The sequence below is a fragment of the Falco rusticolus genome, chromosome 1, assembly GCF_015220075.1.
Source record: "Falco rusticolus isolate bFalRus1 chromosome 1, bFalRus1.pri, whole genome shotgun sequence".
NCBI classification, from domain to species: Eukaryota; Metazoa; Chordata; class Aves; order Falconiformes; family Falconidae; genus Falco; species Falco rusticolus.
The window spans coordinates 25,744,065-25,762,952 of record NC_051187.1 but is presented as its reverse complement, the minus strand read 5'-3'; the positions used below and the strand labels follow the sequence as shown (position 1 = coordinate 25,762,952).

Below are 18,888 nucleotides of genomic sequence, written 5' to 3'. Positions count from 1 at the left end.
AGATGCAGCTTGACTCTGCACTGGAAATCTTCCATCTTGTGCCGGAAGCAGTGCATCCCTGGTAGAGATCAAGCCTGTAGTGCCCCCTTCCTGGCTTGTGTTTCGCTGCCTCTCCCCCTCAGAGTGCTGACTGAGAGTTTTATGCAGAATTATAATATGGCAGCTGCTTTGGAAGGCTGGAAAAGCAGATTGTTCGTTTGTATAATGTTCCCCCTGCAAGACAGCACTTATGCTGTGTTGAACTCCTGAGGCTGTTGCATCAAGAGCGTGGTGGAGGAGGGAGAAACCCCATACCTTAATTACTGCAACATACCAAAGTCGTAATTCTCCCTACAAAAATAGTCTGTCACTATCCATTATTGCTCTCAGCTGGTCTTGCTGTGTTTCTTGTGTCTCTTTAGCTTAATTGTCTAAATGGAAATGTGCAAGTGACCAAATCTTTTAATCAATTAGAGCAAATGTGAGGACTGAGGCTTTCTGACACTGTACTGTGGCGCAGTCACCAGGCAAACCTGATTTGATTATGTTTTCTGGCTGAGTGTCTAAAGCACAATCAATTATTGTGGAGAGATGGAACAGCTAAGTAAGATTTAAATTAATAGGGTTTATTATTTTTGCATCTGTGGAGGAGGCAAACCAGACAGAGTGAAATATCCTGTAAAGAAATTGGTTCATATTTCTTCTGTAACTTTATGATGTTTATACCTGTACTTGAAGGTTTTTCAGTTTTAGATTGTACAGTAGGCAACTGAAGTTCTGTTCAGACAATCTAAATAAGTGTATAGACAAAAGCCAGTGATCACAGTAAGCCCTGCAAAATGAAGAGACTCAAAACTAATAATTTCTCATAGAGTTACTTAAGATCATTGAAAAATTAAACAAAAGCTTCTTCTCATTAAGTAATTTGACTCCAGAGGCTAAATTCTTCAGGGAAATGTGAAGTGTTATGATACCAAAGGAACTGACACTACAGGTTTGTGAGATTTGGAACCTGAGCCTGAAAGCTCAGTCACCTTGCATCTGAAGCCCTTGTCCTGCCAAGTTAAAACTCTCTACTCCAGTGTTTCAATTTGGTTATTTTTTTGTTTACGGAATTGATATATTGTGACCCAAGTTTCATTGTTTCATTCAGATTTGATTCTTCACTGCTTTGTTGACCTCTGTGCCTGTCTGTCCTCCAGAAGCTTGTGAAATAACCATATAAATGGGGTGGGGGACAGGACATCATAGGATATACCTAGCTCATGCCCTGGCAATGGTAAAAAAGAAAAAGTCATGGTGCCTTTATGTGCTGCTCTCCCAGCACTATAATAATTTGAGGCATTTCTAGGAGAAAATGTTAGTGTGGCCCATCAGGTGGGATGGGAGCAGACCCTGGTTGACTTGTCTTGGCTGGGTGCGTATGTGCCAGCTTGCAGGAGCGTTGGCACCTTACTAAGATGCTGGCAGTGCCTTGTACTTGATGCTTGTGCAGGATGGAGTTGCACCAGTTTCTTGGTACTGTGCAACAGGGTGGCTCTCCGTATCAGACACTGTTCTGCCAAATAGGGCACAGAAGTGTGGGGGTAAGGTCACTGTAAATGCACTTAATCCCAAAAGTAGTATCTGCCATGTGAGGATTCCACCTCACACTGTGCAGTGAGCAGTATTTTCACTCCTGTTATGCAAAAGGTTTATGAAAGAAAAAATACCCTACCAGCAACTTGCTGGGATTGAAATCTATGCTATTTTACAGCAGTGCATGTTTTCCTGGTCTTGGACTTGTTGAAGGCTTTTGCAGTTGTCATTATTTACATATTTATGGCATCAGTAGTGAATATAAGCAGATTATTTACTATGAAATAATCATATGTCTTGATAGTTACTGTGGGTGGTTGGTGACTTAGTACTCTGTTACACTACTGTGATGGAGTGATTGTGGGCTTTGAAGGTGAACTTGTACATTCAGGTTTGTTTTGAAATAATCTTTGAGACTGTGCTGAACATGATTCTTCTGGGAAGGAATCAAATATCTTTAAAAGAGCCCAGGGCAAACTTCTGGGAGGTGCTCAGCATTGCCTGCCTTTCTAGAAACTGTGGTCTTAAAAGCGAAGCGAACATTCTGTAGAGTTGAGATGTAGTATTTCAGCCTGGGATGTCTTCCATCCCTAAGATTTCAGAAGTATGAGTTAGGAAAGAATCATAAATTGTTTAGCTTGGCAGTGTTGGGTTAATGACTGGACTTGATCTTAAAAGGTCTTTTCCAAGTCCACCACTAAACTGTGTCCCTAAGCACCACATACATCTACACATCTTTTGTATATACCTCCAGGGATTGTGACTTCCCTGGGCAGCTTGTTCCGATGCTCAACCACCCTTGCAGTGAAGAAATTTATCCTAATACCCAACCTAAACCTCCCCGGCACAATTTGAGGCTGTTTCCTCTTGTCCTGTTGTTTCTTATCTGGGAGAAGAGACTGACCCCCACCTCTCTACACCCTCAAGTGGTTGTAGAGAGTGAGAAGGTCGCCCCGAGCCTCCTTTTCTCCAGGCTAAACACCCCCCCGCATTGCCATAGCTGCTCCTTATGACACTTGTGCTCCAGCCCCACTGCCTGGCTCTGGACACACTCCAGCTCCTCAATGTCTGTCTGGGGATGAGCAGCCCAAAACTGAACGCAGTATCTGACGTGTGGCCTCACCAGTGCCAGTACCAGAAGTGGGTTCTTTCAAAAATCTTCTAAAGTTCGGTCCTCTCTCAGTTCAGAGGAACTGGCAAAACCAGCCTAGTATAAAGACCTCACTAATGGTACTGTATCGTGAGGTGAGTTAATGGTACTGGATCGTGAGTTGCTGCCAGGTGTAATACAAGCAAGGTATCTTGCAAGGAGAAAACTACGTTACTTTTGATGGAGCAGGTGATTTGAAAAAACTTTAGGTAAGTTAGTGAGGGTACAGCTGCAATATACTCCTACTGAAAACGTAGAAGTTATGGGTTGATTTATTTTGTTTAAAATTCATCAATTCATTTTGGGCTTTTTCACCTGTTTCTGAAAAATCTTTTAAAGTTTATTTTAATCTATTTAGTTTAAATAAATCTTTTAAAGTTTACTTTAAAACATGAGAAGTCCAAATTTTCTTCTGGAAATACTGAGTATTTTCTCATTTTTAAAGTGAGAGTTTTCTTGGGATATTCAGATATCCAAACACTTCAGTCTTAGTTCTCCAATTTTTTCTTCTCTAAAATTGTTTAAATTTATCAGCATTTAACAACAAATCTATGCCTTTTGAAAAGCTTTTATTTTCCTGAATTTATTAATAATAAACCTGTTATTTTTCTCATTCGTACAGCTCAAAAGATTGCTTAGAGCAACATGACAATTACCTACTATCTTACAAAAACTTCTGTAGAAATGCTGTGTTCCTTTTCCTCAGATGGTGGTCTAGATAGAGATTTTGTTGTTCCTATCAAAACTTCTCTTTTTAAAGTGAGTGTTACCTGATTTGTAGAAGATAAATCTGAGAGACTTGAAGTCTTTACTTTATCTCTGCTAAAAGGCATTTTGCAGTCAAATGCAAGTTATGACTATGTGATACCATCAACGTGGTGATCTTCTTCATTGCATGTTGTCCTCCCCAAGTTCGCATCTCCAGCCAGGTTGGTTTCCCCTCAGATGTGAGGCTGGCTCCTGAGCCATCCATCATTCAGCTTCTGGGAGCTGTTGAATAAGACCACTCCAGGACCTGACCTTGCAGATGCCTTTTGGATAGATCTAGCGTCCTACTGAACCGGTGGTAACTCATCTTCAAGTTTTCCACCCAGACTTGTTCTCTCTTACAAGTCCGTAAGTGTTACTTACAGACTGTTTCTTTGGCAGATTATGGGAATAGTGGATAAGATGGCATCAAAAGCTCAACATCTTCTTCTTTCCCTTTGTCTGCAGGTAGCAGTGGTGGCCTTGGTGTGAAATGTTCTCAGCAGGTTCATGTTGGCTGTTACCTATCCCAGCGCTGTGTTCTGGGGCTCACAAACACTTACTTAATCCAATATGTATTGAGGAGCTGGCAGTTAGGAGGGGCTAGTATAGAAATCTTTGGCTTCTGCTGAAGTGGGCATTGCATTTGCACTTTTCCAGTGTGTTTTAAGTCACTTTCACATGCTCCTCACAGACTTCCAGCCTACTGCTAGCAACCTCAATACTGTAGCCAGTTCATCCAGCATGCCTTAGGGGTGAGTTTAGCAGTCCTAGTGAAAATGTTTCCTTTAGATTAAATCTAATTTGTCCTCTTCCTAGTCCAGTCTGGGCTCTTCCCATTGCTGTCAGGAGGAAGCAGAAGAAAAGGTGTAAATAGGTTTCTTGTAATCGTGGAGAAACATTGAGTATTATTTGCTTGTGCATTGGATGAGCTTTTTCCTTAGTCTTCCTCTTATTCCTCACATCGTTATAGGGAAAGTGGTTCTTCTTGGCCCTTTTGTATGTTCTTTGCTTGTTGTGTCTGTTGGGGGTTTTTTTGCCTTGCCTATCTTCTGATGATGATCCTGTGTTCTTGTGCTACTGCTCTTATTTTTCAGCTGGAGGATCACAAGGTTGCAGAAGAGCAGGCTGATTTCTTGTTACTCTTCCTAGTTTTGTTTTTTATTGCTGCAGTTTGCCTTTCTGCCTTCATAGGCTTCAAAGAACTTCCAGTTCTCCTGAACCCCTTTGCCCTTCAACTCCTGTCCTCTGGGATCTTGCCCACTGGTTCTCAGGGTTCACTGAAGTCTGCTTCATGAGCTCTCTTGTTTTTTTTTTTTCTTTCCCTCCTCTTCCTGAGAACCATGTGCTCTGTCCTTTGTGATCACTGCCACCAGCCTTTCCTCACCATCATGTTGCCCGCCAGGTATCAACATTGATCAATTGATCACTGCAGTAAATGGGACTTTATACTCATGTGGCATTTTCCCTCAAAGTTTCTTGAAAGACTTGATAATGCTAAGCATTGCTACAGAAGACGGCAACCATTTTAAGAGGGTATAGAAGCAAAAGCTGATTTAGTAATATAATATACAAGCGATCAGGGAGGGGGATGTGCTGCCCCACTGAAGCATACACCTTCACAAAAGTCTGATTGTTCTTCAGTGATGCTTTGGTATTGCTGGCCAGTAATACTGGTCGATCAAAGGTCTGATGAGAATGCAAATAAGCCTGGATGGAGGCAGGCTTGTTAGCCAAGGGTGAGCTGAGAGCTACCCATCATGTTTTGTGCAGTCTTGCATCACTCCATGGTGGTGGGGTGCTGTGGCAGTGATGACTTGTCTCTGCAGTAGCAAACCAAACCTGTTTCGCACCTGGAATATTTGATAAAAGAAGGGTTTTCTGGTGTGGGTGGCTTGGGGTGAGATTATGTTTTTGGCTTGTGTTCTTTCAGGAAGGGAAGGAATCCTATGCACAATTACCTGCTTGAGTAGGTGAGGGGGGTAATGTGGAGGGTCAGAGAGCCTGCAGGGTAATGGGAAGGTGACTGAAATTCTGTCTGTGCCAAGGGCTGTGAAACAATCTCATCAGCCACAAGACATGACTTTTTCTCCCCCTATTACAAGAGAAACTGCTTTTTGCCAAATAAGCTGCTTTGTTGGCATGACCTGGTATGTTTATTAAACAGTTAGAATGTGTTAAAAATTCAAGGACTGTTAGAAACTAATAGCTGTCCAGTGTGCATCAAGAGGCTATTGATTTTCTGCCAACTTGCCTTATTAAATATACAAGGTACAAGTCATGTAGTTAAACATATAAGGGTTTTATAAATGCCTTTTATAGTTGGCATTCAGAAAACTTTCCATGTTGGCAGACAGGGGAAAAAAAACCCCAATCCACGGAAATTTGAAAAGCAAAGCTGTTTTAGCTAAAAGGATCTTTGAGATGTATAGTAGTTTGAGAGCAGCATTCCAGTCTTCGCTCTTGAGGCGAATGAAGAAATGCTTGGGCCAGAGGGGTGTTATTACTGGTGCTGTGTCTAGAGTTTGTGTGTTTTAGCTCTATCAAAGCGTGGAGCTGCAGGTCTTTCTCACTTGAAGTCAGGGGGAGTCTCTTGAGTGTCTTCAGTAAGCGCAGGCCCAGTGCCTTCATTCTGAGGAAGTGCTTCCCTGTCTCTTCTCCTTTAGTTAACCTTTAGTTAAATGCTGGGCATCAAGTCCTGATACCTGTGTAGCTGGAAGGCTGAATACGGCAGCTAACTTCACAGTCATCTCTGGGGCTGACTTCCAGGGGTGATGGAGAGTGGTACAGGGAGCAGAGATCAGCTGGCCAGAAAAAAGTGTTTCAGGAGTCTTTATTGCTTGGTCTTGTTTTCTTGACTAGATATGTTTTGAATCCAGCAGTGCTGTTCTGAAAGATGCTGCAAAATTTGCTACTCTTCTGTTAATAAATTCCTCTGAGCTACAGTGGAATTGGTAGGGGAAAAGCAGAGGAACAAAATATGTAGCATATTTTGGAAAAAAAGCAGGAGAACATGGGAAAAGAGCAAGGAGGTGAAGTGCAGGAATTCATTGTTTTTCTTAGGATGATACTTAAAGGCTGAAATGTCCCTGCTCAATACCAGTCTAAGTGTGGCAAGGCTGGTGGAAAATTCCTCTCACCAGGGAGAGCTCTGTGCTCTTGTACAGGCTCTCTCTGGGTTGTGTTTGTCTGGGTGTGAGCATGATGGGTTGTGCCCCGTTGCTTAGAATATTTAATTTGGTGGTCAGAATGTGCTTTTTTCGCAGGTGACTTAAAATGGATCTATAACATCCTCTCATGTTAATGAAAGAGGGAGTGGGGAGAAACTCCACATACCTTCCAGGTGCTTGGGTGGATTTGCCTGGGTAGGCTTTTTCCATTTTTGAGGAAAACAAAATATGGGTACAGTCGTCCTTTCTGGGTAGGCAAGGTTGGCTTCCTAACCCAGTATGACGCAAGTTGTCCCTTAGTTGGAAGATCAGTGGTTTTTCTCCTGCAGTCTGCTTGGCTCAGAGAAGTTAACATTTTGTTTCTATTTTTTTGCGTTTGGGTTTCAGTAATGTGGTAGCTAGCAGGTCTCAGAAGTGATGAGAAGCCCCTACTGAGTAAGTCTGGGAGATTAACCAGATCCACCAGCAGTGCACCTCCAGCATACAGCAGACTTCCTAGTTTCTTCATACAGTCTGAAGTAGTCTGCCCTCATCTGTCTTGTTACTACAGCATCACAGAAAGACTGGATTAGAAACTAATCCCGTCCTTCTCTGGGTGGTAGTTGGTACCTTTGCAATGGAACTAAAAATGGCTTGGGGCCTTCCTTTTCTAGTGCTTTGCACAGCTGTGGCTAGAAGAAGAGTTTGAACCAGTTTTCCTTTCTTTACAGAGGTCTTTCTGGCTGCAGAGCATCCTTTTAGCTTAGAAGCTTTTTAGCTGTCCTTCAAAATAGGTATGTTGAGTTTAATATAGACGGCAAGGTCCATTCTTCCTTCTAGGGAGACAGAACCTGGGCAGAGGGGGATGTGAGAATGGTGTTCACAGATGACATCTGACATCTGTGTTGGAAGCAGGATATCACTGAGAGTTTCTTGTTGCTTTTAGCATTGCTAACCAAGGTCAGAGTCCTCAGGGTGACAGCAGGCATGTTATAAATGGCAGTAAATAACTGTCTTTTTCCTTCAGACATCATACAAATCCAGTGGGTACAGAGTGGCGATGGAAAATGGACCAGCCTGAAATGATCTTGCAGGAAGCTATTGAGAACCATCAGAACATGATCAAGCAGTTCAAAGGTAACTTCTCCCATTTCTTCCCTGTTAATGATGCTTTTAGAAGATAACCAGCAGCAGCATCTTTAAAGCAGAGATGAAAACATTCTGGTCATCTGTCAGGTGCTGGGAAGGAGTTGTGAGTTTTATGATATCATAAAGATGGGTAAGTAAGAAGAAACTTCTGTGGCGCATGTAGTGTTTTTGGAGATGTTCTGCCTTTTTTTTTTTGACATAAGAACACGAGTCAGTCCTTGGGTATCTGCTGGTGCCTTGAGGGGCTACAGTGGAGTTGCCTCTTGTGCTTCTTGACAGTTGTCATCTCCTTTTGCTCAGTGTGCGTGGAGGCTTCTGCAGTCATTAAAGCTGGCCTGGACAATGAGGAGTCTTGAATCTTATGTAAAAGTGAGGGTTGGTAGAGGGCAAAAAAAGTCAATGCTGAACCTGATAGGAAATATGCTGCCCTTTGCTTGCGGCATGTGTGGTCTGGGTCACAGCTCTAGAGCTTGGCCAGGGGAAAGCAGTGAAGGTGCTGCAGTGGGCTAGGGAAAGGTGATGTCAGTTTGGTAGGGGAGGCTTTCCATGGGGAAGAGGTAACAAGGTGAGAGGTGGTCATTGCATCTTCTTTCAGATTAAGCAAAGCACAGCTGTCGGTGCTCAAGGCAGGGCAGTCTGTAAGGAAGTGCAGGTCTCATTCCCCAGCCTCGGTATGCAGCCATGTGGGCAGTGTGGGGAGAGCCCTGAGCTAAGGCGGGATGCCAGCAGCAGTGCTGCCTGACTGGCTGGGGCAGAGCTGCTGCAGGGTTTCCTGGCTGCCTGTTAACTCAGCTGGTGGGATGCAGTGCCAGCACAGCAGGAGTTTGGTACAGGTGGCTTGCATGCTTGAAGAGCATGTAGGATGTCAAATCTTGTCAGGAAGGCTAGAGCAGCCGTAGAAGACTGTTACAGCTCTAGGCAAGTGTTCATGGTTAGCACTTAAGGCACTGAGCACTTTTCAGACTCTGCTGTTTTATTCAGTCTGTTCTGGATAGTCAGGCTCTTAGATGAGTTGAAATGTAGCTGGGCATGCTGAGAGGATTGTGACTTAGAACTTGAGGTCAAGCTCATGGCTGATAACAAGCAGGGTGCTTCAGGGGCTGTACGATATCAGTTGCCAGGTCATCATCTCCATCAACAAATGGGGATGATGATGGAGAACACCCTCAGCGACTTTGCAGGTGATACTAATTTAGCGAGTGTGGCAGGCACACTTGGTGGCACAGCTTTACTTCAGTGGGACCTTGAGAAACATGAGTCTTGGGCCAACAGATACATGTGGAGCTCAGCAAGAAGTGGAAGGTTGTGTACGAGAGTGTTACAACCTCATGTCAGTCCCTGCTGGGAGACCCACCTGCCACAGTAGAACATGGGGCAGTAGGCTTAGGTTTCTGATTGAGAGGTTCAAATTAGAGATCAACATAAGCTTGTTCAGCCAACATTGTGTCCAGAGAGGTAAAGGACCCTCCAACCTTGGAGGCTCTCAAGTCAAGCCATTATCACCCCCGTCCAGTGTTGGCGGTTGTCCTCTCTGAGCAAGAGGCTGAACTAGAGACCTGCGGGAGCCCCCCCAGCTTAAAGTTCTGTGGCTTTAGTTAAGAGAGTTAAAATTGAAAGGCTTAAACAATAGCACACCCCCTCATTTTTATGAGGCAGGACTTGACTCAAAATCATCTTTTACGTTTGCTTAGGAAAAAGCCAGATGTTCAAAGCGATGACTAGATTTGCATGCAGCTGCTGATGGTGTATTAGGGTATGCTTGTGAAGGCTGCAGTTGCCCTCAAGCTGTGCAGTACTTGTGCAGTGTGATGGAAGTGTTGCCCTTGTGTGACGGATGTGTGGCAGAAATGTATGTTGTTTGCACTGAAGAAAGATGAAAAGCAAAGTCACTTTGCAGATACTTGAAAGCCCTACCTTCTGAAAGCTGAGTGTAGAAATATGTTTAAACCCAACTTCAGACTAAGGAATAATCTTCTCCTCCTTCTCTTCCTATGCCCTGGTATCTTATGAAAAAGGGTTGAGAAGAGCGAAGGATTCTAGATGGACTTGGCAGCATCTGAAAATATTCCCAGTCTCCAGAGGCCTTTAAGAACAATCCTGTTTTCTCTTTTTGGAGCTTGTTTTCACTAAAAAAATTTGCAAATATTCCCTGAAACTTGCATGTCCATCCTCAGCACGGTTATGCTCGACCTGGAACTGTGAAAGGAGAAAGAAGAGAGAAAAAAAAAAGCTCTGAGCTAGAACTGTGCTGCAAAGTGGAAAAAGAAAAGATGTGTTACTTTTGCAGAGTGATACATGGCAATGCACTTCTTGTCTTGGGAGCCTAAAAGTAAGTTTTATTAATGAGAAGAGAAATCAGTAAGAAAAGCCCAGTAGCTTGCTGTTACATTTTGTGAATTTTACATTGTCACTTCCCTAAGGTGCATGTGAAAATATTGTTAGAGTAGAATCAGTGAAAGAAAAATTGAGTTGAAACACTGTGCTGAAGTCAGGGAGGGTTAAAAGCTGCGCAGTGTCTTGCAGGACAGAAGTCCCTGCGTGCTGTGCCAGAGCTGTCCTCTTGTCCAGGCTGGAAGTGCCTCAGGCAGAACACATGACTATTTCCGGCAAACTTAAAAGCACTCCACAAATAGTAGGTTGGATTTTATTATGATTGGTTTTTAAAAGAAAAAAACCACACCAAACCCCTACAAATGACCCCAAAGCTTGAGCAGTGAGGTGGACTAGGTTGCTGCTTTGAAGAAGGGCAGGTTGCAGCTGGGCTCTGTGGTACTGGCTGGGCAGCCACAGGCACACAGAGGAGTTTCCAGCAGTGTGCTACGTGTGGCTGCTGAGATGTTTGAACACAGATCTCCATCTTCAAGCAGACCAGACTGTTTGGGCTGCTGGAGAAGAAAGCATGGGAAAAATACCCTAGCTAGAGAGCCCTCAAGGCTCCTCAAGTGTCTGATAATGCTGCTGAGATAACACACAAAGATTTTTGAATAAATTTGTTCTCTTTCTAGTACCAGTACCAAAGTTTTGCATTCAGGTACACATACAGACACCTCTATGTGCCAAAGGAAATGGTGAGCTAATCTGATGCTTTATTAATTCTACACATTGTAGTGAAAATGAAATATCCTTTGAAGGAACAGAAGAATTCTTGGGGACCCCCTGTCCTGTAGGGTATCCTAGAGGATGGCACACTATCCTGTAAGAGTCCCTGTGATGGTTTTAGAGATGATGATGATGTGTCATCTTTTAGTGTTGCCATAGTTTTGTACTGGTTTTGAAGACCATAGACATTAATGTCACATAATTCTTTTTTAGACTAACTGATGGAGACACATCTTACTGATAGGAGCTAAGGTGGGAAGGTGTGAAGTAGTTTATTTGATGGATACACTTTCTCAGTAGTGGCTAGTAAATCTCTGTGCCCTTGTGAAGGGCACACACAGAATAGAAACATAATTCAAAAATAGGAGAGTGGGACTCTCTAATAATACAGCTCTAATTCAACTTGGGGGAAAAAAACCCAACAAAACCCAACCAAAAAACCCCACCAAAACTGTAACCTGAGCTAGGAAAGCCTAAGACTACCTGTGTGTCTTGCTGTAAGAGTGGATAAAACAGGTTCTTTGTCTTCCCAGTCACCCAGGCACTTGTGATGACTAGTGTACAGGTACTTGCAGAGGTGTGCCTGAAGTCAACAACCAGCTGTGCCAGATAATGTTTTTCTTTCCCAAATTGAAGTGCATCAGTAGGAGAGCAGCTGGAATCGCTTTTTAAAGGAGATGTGCTGATTAAAGAATGCTTGGCTGTATGCTTTGCTGGAATCTGAGCTTGGTAGGAGCCAAAAGCTGTACACCCCTGCCTCTTGCAGGGGCTTCTCAACTTCGTACGGCTCCAAGCTCCTGCACCTGTTGGAGCTGCTGCATGCCCTGCCAAATCTGCCCAGGATCTGACTTTGCTGAAATTCATTGACTGAAGACAGAAGGAGGCTCATCTGCAGGAGCAGAGGTTGAGTGCTGTAGTGGTATGGGAGCCAGAAGTGCAGGAGAGTTTGTGTGTTCCCTGGAATACCCACTAATCCTGGTTAGTTTATTCCTGTCTAGTTTGTGATTTATGTGGTCAAATGATTACATACACTCCACAGAAGGGTAGAGGTTTTGTATTTACTATATGCCAGATTTGCTGTAAGCTGTTTGGAGAAAGTTACTCTGAGACTTTGTGGTGATGGAATTTTTTTCTGTCTGCTTATAAAGCTGGCACAGTAATTGTCATAGTCCAATTGCAAGATGCTGACAGAGAGAAATTAATTAATTCCAAAAATGACTTACAGTAGCTTTAGGAATACCAAAGTTAGTCCTTTAATCTCAGTGTGTGGTTGAGATGCTTCTTTCTTTTCAAATAAAGTTCTCATTTAGTACTGTCAAGTTTCAGTGGAATAACCATTAGTCCTGTCACTTATTCAGGACTGAGCCTGGCTGGTTTAAAATGCACTAAGCTTTGCTCTGATCACACACCAGCTTTTCTGTGTGAGGCTGAAGCAATATCCATGAATACCTCTTTTTATCTTGGCTTTACAGCATAGCATGTAATTTTCTGTATTGCTTGTGCTCCAGCATCTAGGCAACGAAAGGTGAGCTGAGGACCCGGTTTCAAACTCAAGTCTTTGGGGTTGTTTTTTTGAAACAGTCCAACACCCAGTCTAAAACTTCAGATATTATTTGAGTACATAAAGGCATGTCAGGGAAATGTGAAGTGACATATTTGGAACAAAAGCTTGTTTGTAGTCAGATGATTTCACACGGGGTCCTGAGTACTTGGTTGGATACAGATGGGCTGGAGAAATATTTGCCTTTCCCCTGCCCTCCCGTTGGTACAATGTGACTCTGATTGGTTAAACCTGCAGCCAGCATTTTAACGTGGACGCTACAGTAGAGCTCAGTTGTGTTTTCCAGTTTGTTCTGAAATGTCTCTTGCTATTTGGAATGGTGTCATGAGTTGGGTTTTGTTTTTGAACGTGTACTCAGAGCTGCATTTCATGTACTTGTTAATGTGGATTCAGACGCGGTGGTTGGTGTTCTGCCTGGCTCCTCTGGGGAGCTGGTCTTGGTGGGGCTGGGGACCCCAGGGGGTCAGCAACAGACACAGATATAATCTGGTTTTGTTTTTTAAGAAGCCTACTTGAAGTGGCATTAAACTGGCATTTGTGTTTGTCTCAGCATTCAGGCAGCACCACGTTGCGGTCTTAGCAGTATAAAGCTTGACTCAAATGTTACTAGACAATTGCTTGCATAGTTAGCAGGGCACACAGAGCCCCAAGCTTTGCCTGTCTGGCCATGCACTGTTTTGTGGACTCCTGCAGAGCTGGCTCAGTGGGCACTGGCTGTGGCTTGCTGTCTCCTGGTTCAGGAGGACTCCGGCAGGTTTTGCTCAGTCTGTCTTGTGCCAAGAGTGTATTTTAGATACAGATGTGTGGTTTGGGAGGGGGTTTAGTTGATTTAAGCCTGTTTTCCCTCTTTCTGCAGGTGTGTCAGGAGTAAAAGCAGATCGCTTTGAAGAAGCAATGACAGCAAAGCACTGCGCGCTGTCACTGGTGGGAGAGCCCATCATGTACCCTGAGATCAACCGGTTTGTGAAGCTCCTGCACCAGTACAGCATCTCCACTTTCCTGGTTACAAATGCACAGTTCCCAGATGAGATTAGGTAAGAGTTGGGCAAAATATCTTCCTACTAAAACGTTTGAGTGCTGACCTGTGTTTTAATTCTGTTTTATCTCTCATCAGTCAACTCTGCATGAGCACTGGCAATGAAAAAGCTCACTCGGCATCTATTTGATTTTAACCTTAATCTCCCTGTGCTCTTTCTCATCTCTTTCTCTCCCTGTTTGATTTTCTTTTCTATATCTCCTAAAGTGTGATTACCTCTGGAAGTGAAGAGAATGTAATATAGTACCTCCCGGAGGTGCGACAGGAAGAGAACAGCAAGTGAGCTGTGTTTTGTGCTTGGGGACATGGATAACTGGTGTGAGTGTTTCCAACAGCTAGACCAGGAGACTGAACTCATAAACTGCCTTTTTGGTTTGTGTGCTTCTCTGCAGTCTGATCTTTGGTCTAACTCTGTAAGACCAGCTGTAATGGTGCAAACCAAAGATCTATACAGCCCAGCAACTCCAGCAGGACTCAGAGTGCAGGATAAGGAAAGTGGAGAAGCACATACTCATCAGCAAAAGTGAGATCAGTAGTTCTTAACCTCCTCTTGGAGGGATTTGAGCTAAGTGTTCAAAACATTTTAATGAACTCTGAAAGAGTCTTCACAAATGCAAAGAATCCCTGTTTCTGATGTTCTTGAGCATCCAGGCTGCTTTTAATAAAATCTGAAGCAACGTAGCAAGGAAATGCAGCATGTGGTGTGAGCTGCAGGGTGGTTGGGAGCTCATCAGAATACCGTCAGCTAGTAACGCTGATGAAGTTCAACCCTGGTGTTACGTGAGCGTGTTTGCAGAGCTGTATGCAGGGTGGGTTTGGTATGTTGCTCAGCTTGTCATTTCAGCTCAATGACTGTGTTAGCACTTTCTGATAGAGCTTCCTTTTCGCTTCCTTCTCGTGGTCTGAATATGGCAGTGAGGGGGGAGGGCATGCAATTTTTGAGTGAGTAATTATACACTACAAAGGCATTCCAAATGATTTGAATAACTGTGTAATCAAGTTACTTTAAGTCATGTATTATGTGCCTGATAGACAGAAATTGCTCTTTCCTAAAAATAGTATTTTAAAAAGAGAGCACGCACTATATTTTGAAGCTGCATTTCCTTAGGATCTGCTGAATGTTTTTAAAAAGAAACAAAAAAGAAAGTGATAAAATGCTAGTCTTGCTGTCCTAAAAATTGCAGCTGATTTTGGACTCATCAAAGCAAATGATTTGCTTAATTTGGGAACTGAAGTATGCACCAATCTCACTTTTCCACTGTCAGCAGAGGGGAGTTATAGTCTAAAAGTTAGCCCTAAAATAGACAGCATGACCTCTGGTATCCAGTGTGCACGTGGGGAGCATGTCCTGGGGTGTTTGCTGGGTTTAGGAGAGGGGCCTGCTGGCTCTGCAGACCCTCTGGCTGGGTCTCCAGCATGATGCTGCCTGTACCTTCCTCTCTTCTTTCCTCCTTCTTTTGTATTTAAACTGCAGCTTCATCTGCCTCCAGGCACACATTTTCAGAAACTGAAGGGTGTTTTATAGCATGTGAGCTGGCGTTGAACAGTTACTTGGTTCTTGTGCTTTTCCTTGTCTTGTTTCTGATCAGTGGCTGTGAACTAGAACCCTTGTGTATGCGTCTGCATTTATGAGCATCAATAATAATAATGAGTAGATGCTTATTATTGTTCATAACCAAATGATAATTTTTATTATATTGATGTTTCTGTTCTTTGTGTCAGACTAGGCTGTGTCCTGTGTGGTTTGTAAAACCACCTCATGGCCTGAAGTAAATTTATTGCTCTTGAGTTGTGCTATGCTACTTGCTCATGATTTCTGCCCAAGTTCATATGTGGTAAATGCTCTCAATTTGATCTGGATGGGATCTTGGATGTCTAAGCTAGCTAGGAAATTAGAACCAAAAATTAAGGGAGAATGTCGAAAAAATCCATCCTAGTACCATGCAACTAAATTTCCTGTTAATTGTGAAATGTAGCTGTATTCCAGGAACATCAGTTTGTGTTCGGCTTCTCCCTGGTGCTGGCTGGACCTATGACTGCCCTTTCTCCTTGCTCCCCTTTGTCAGGGCATGTGCAAAGTTGTCCTGGCTTCAGTCCCAGCCAGGGCAGAGCACTGTGGACCACTCCCTTTTGGAACAAAGTGAGGCAGAAATCTCTCCTTGAGATCTCTTCTAATTCCTTAATTTTCTCCAGTCTTGCTTTTGCCTGTCCTTAGGATTGAGACCTTCAGAGAAGAGATGATTTTCCTCTGCTCATGTTTTGTAACACACTCTGTCTTCAGTGGGGCCCCTTGCAATTATGCAAATGCAGCATTAAGTAAAGAAAAGAGTATATTGGCTGTGTTCTTTGAAACTGAATACTTTGATCCACTTATGCCTAGAACATTTGGTCATTTTTGGAGATTGTGGCTTTGGGCTGCCAGTCCAGACAAGCTTGTTTACAAAACAGTTTTTTTAAAACCTAAAATGTTGAGTTAGTTCTGGGCCACTTTATTCTTCTGTCTGAATACATACAGAGAGAATACATTTAGGTAAGCTGTTTGAATGTTGGTGTTAAGTGTTTTTTTTCTGGACACTAAAGGCTCTGCTCGAGCTCATTCTGGACAGCTCTTGTCACCTTTGGTAAGGACGGGGGGTTGGTGTATTTTTAGTTGGCACTGTTTGGCAGCTGAACAATAGTTTCTAATTTCTTCTTATCTTCTATAAAGAACAAATAAAGCTGGGACTATAGCCTGCTCATTAACAGACTTCACAAATAACGCTTGCAGTGTTGTCCTAAAACTGTTCAGAGTTAGTTACGCGGTACAATTAGGATGCTGTCGTTTCATCTTAGAGACACCAGGGTGGAAGATGCCATGAGGGGGTGGATGTGTTACACTCACTGGCTTTTTCAGTTTTGTCTGTGATAAGGGAGCTTGTTTTAGGATGTTCCTCTTTTAATGCCTTCCGTTATCCCTCTGCTAATGGACTGCAGGGTTGCTGCTTCTCCTTTACACCCTTGGGGTTTATGGAAGGGATTAGACTCAACCCAGGCTCTTTGCACAGTAGAAGAGGTTTAATCTTTTTAGAAGTTACTGGTGTTGGGCTCACAGATGCTGTGCTTGCTGGCATTATGTGACCAGAAAGACTATGTTGCAATATCTGTATGAAATAAGAACCTTGGAATCGGAAGGAGAACACATTGGAGGATTGTGCTTGATTTTATTTTCTAAATGCCTTTGATTTCCCTTCAAAAAAATATTTGACTGATGATGCCAGCTGTAGGTCAGGTAAGTTCAACATGTCCAGCAGTAGAAACTGGTTGAGTTATGGTTCTGTTTCTGTTAAATGGGATTATTTTTCCGTGGGCCAGGGCAAATAGAACTTGGGAAAAGGGGCTGAGCTTCATGGTTTTTAACCATGGCGGCTGTGGTGAGAAGCAGAGCCTTCCAGTGCCTCGTGTGAAGCCCTGGCAGTCTGCTTTGAGAAGCCTTTCTGAAAGAGTTGCAGCTACGCTGGAGTGAATTATGTTCCAGTTCAGTGAGGAAAAGATAATTAAAATGTCAGCCAAGGCCTCTATATGTGACATTCTTAGCTTTGGGGTGTATTGTTTGTTGAAAGTAGGTTGTAACATCTTGCTGTTAAGATGATGGTCACTTGGCAGAGATGAACCATCAGAGTTTGGTAGTTTCCCTGTAAATACTGTATAGTTCCTGTCACTACTGGATCAGCAGAGCAGCTTATCTGGTGATACTGTATTTTGTGTGCTTTGGTAGGAAAATACAAATCTGAGAAAACAACAATTCTCTTTTTATTTCCAAGGAACCTTGAGCCAGTAACACAGCTTTATGTCAGTGTGGATGCCAGCACCAAAGAGAGTCTGAAGAGAATTGATCGACCCCTCTTCAAGGATTTCTGGCAGAGGTTTCTAGACAGTTTAAAGGCCTTGTCTGAAAAGGTACCCAGTTAAAGACGTATTTTTACATACTCTTTTCTTCCTTGTGCATCTTACCTACTTGGGACAAAAGTAGAAGACTTAAGAGACTTCAGACGGACCATGAAGTGGGTTCTGGATGTGTTGAGAGCATATTTACATGTTTTGTATGTTAAGGTGTATAAAGTCCAGCAAGTTTGATCAGTTTTCAATGTGGGGAAAAATTTAATGGTGAGCAGAAGTGTATCAAATGGAACAGTATGCTGCGAATACGAGATGCTATGAGAGGTGAAGAGATTATAAAATAGAATATTTCCTGATGAAGTGTTTATACTGAAAGCAGGCTGCTAAAGGAAAACTTGAAAATTCAGGAAAGCCTAGGAAGAGTCATAAATCCCCATGTGGCACTTAGCACTGGTTCTCAAAGGTTCTCTTGAATTACAGTACATAAAGGACATTAACATGTGTTTTTAATGGAATTTAGTAGCTCTGGTTGCCCTCCTGCTACATACAGAAATCTGCTTATTTCTGGGAGATTTCCCCAGAACAGTAGACCTGAGCATAATAGCAAGGGTGACCCTTTACACTCAGTAGTTTATGTCTGTCTGAGACAGCTGAACAGTGCATTCACCTGAAGGCCCATGGGATCATGTTTGCTGCTGTCGGCTCAGAACTTAGTCTACTGTGTAACAGTTCTTGTATCAATTAAGCACTCATGGTCCTAGTATCACATGAATTAATAAGAATAATGCTTTGTGAGCGTGTCTTCCCTCTCTTATTTACTGATACTGCGCTCTGATGGAAGCAAGTACTTCTGTTTACCAGTTTGGCAGAAGTTGACGTGTTACCTGCTGAGATGAACAGACAAGAGAGACTGTTTCATTTGAATAATGAGTTTTTCTGCCTTCTGAGATGACAACATTGGACCATTTTCTGCCAAAGGTACTTAAATTAGTAGATCTGGGAGACTCTGTGCAGAATACAGTGTCACTCAATTACACAAAGACATGGAGTAGCTTGATCAAGCTGTTTGTGTGCAAGTCTGCTGGCTGATACTGTTAAGCAAAATCCCAGGTCATACTCTGGGCTTTCTGTACTCAGGTACAAACTTACAAAGCTCTCTGTGTGAGTAGACGCAGCTGTGGAAAGAAGAGGAGTGAAAATACTGAAGGCAAAAATACTGAAAAAATCTTTTGGAAACTTGCTTTTGCCCATCACTTCTTTCCTTCTGCCTCTCTTGACCCTGGATAGATATGGTTCATTTGTTGCTGTATGCTGTCAGAAATTTCCTTGCGAAGAATTGAAGGTGAAAGTATTGGCAAGTCTGTCCATACAGCTAAAAATACTCTGGTCAAGGTGAAGAGGAGAGGAAAAAGAAGCTCAACTAGCAGGTGCATTTTCTCCTCGAAGCAACTGCACTTTGAAGGGTCCTTGAAACACTGATAATGCAAGGGCCAATTAATAGTTGCACCAGTCGGATACGCGCTGTTCTGCCAGCGCCTGCTCAGCTGCATATTGCATCATCACA

The 18,888-nt window shown here is 43.0% G+C and overlaps 1 protein-coding gene across 5 annotated transcripts in view; it reads left to right on the top strand.

Moving 5' to 3' along the window:
• TYW1 (tRNA-yW synthesizing protein 1 homolog) overlaps nucleotides 1–18,888 on the top strand; it is a 106,732-nt gene that overhangs the window by 37,381 nt on the left and 50,463 nt on the right. For all 5 annotated transcript variants that reach the window (XR_005102223.1, XM_037375135.1, XM_037375133.1 and 2 more), the window contains exons 11-13: nucleotides 7,631–7,740; nucleotides 13,269–13,446; nucleotides 17,249–17,384. Coding sequence is in view for 4 of the 5 variants with exons in the window: in XM_037375135.1 (XP_037231032.1) it covers nucleotides 7,631–7,740; nucleotides 13,269–13,446; nucleotides 17,249–17,384 (424 nt within the window). In the remaining variant the exon portion in view is untranslated. The remainder of the gene's footprint in view (nucleotides 1–7,630; nucleotides 7,741–13,268; nucleotides 13,447–17,248; nucleotides 17,385–18,888) is intronic.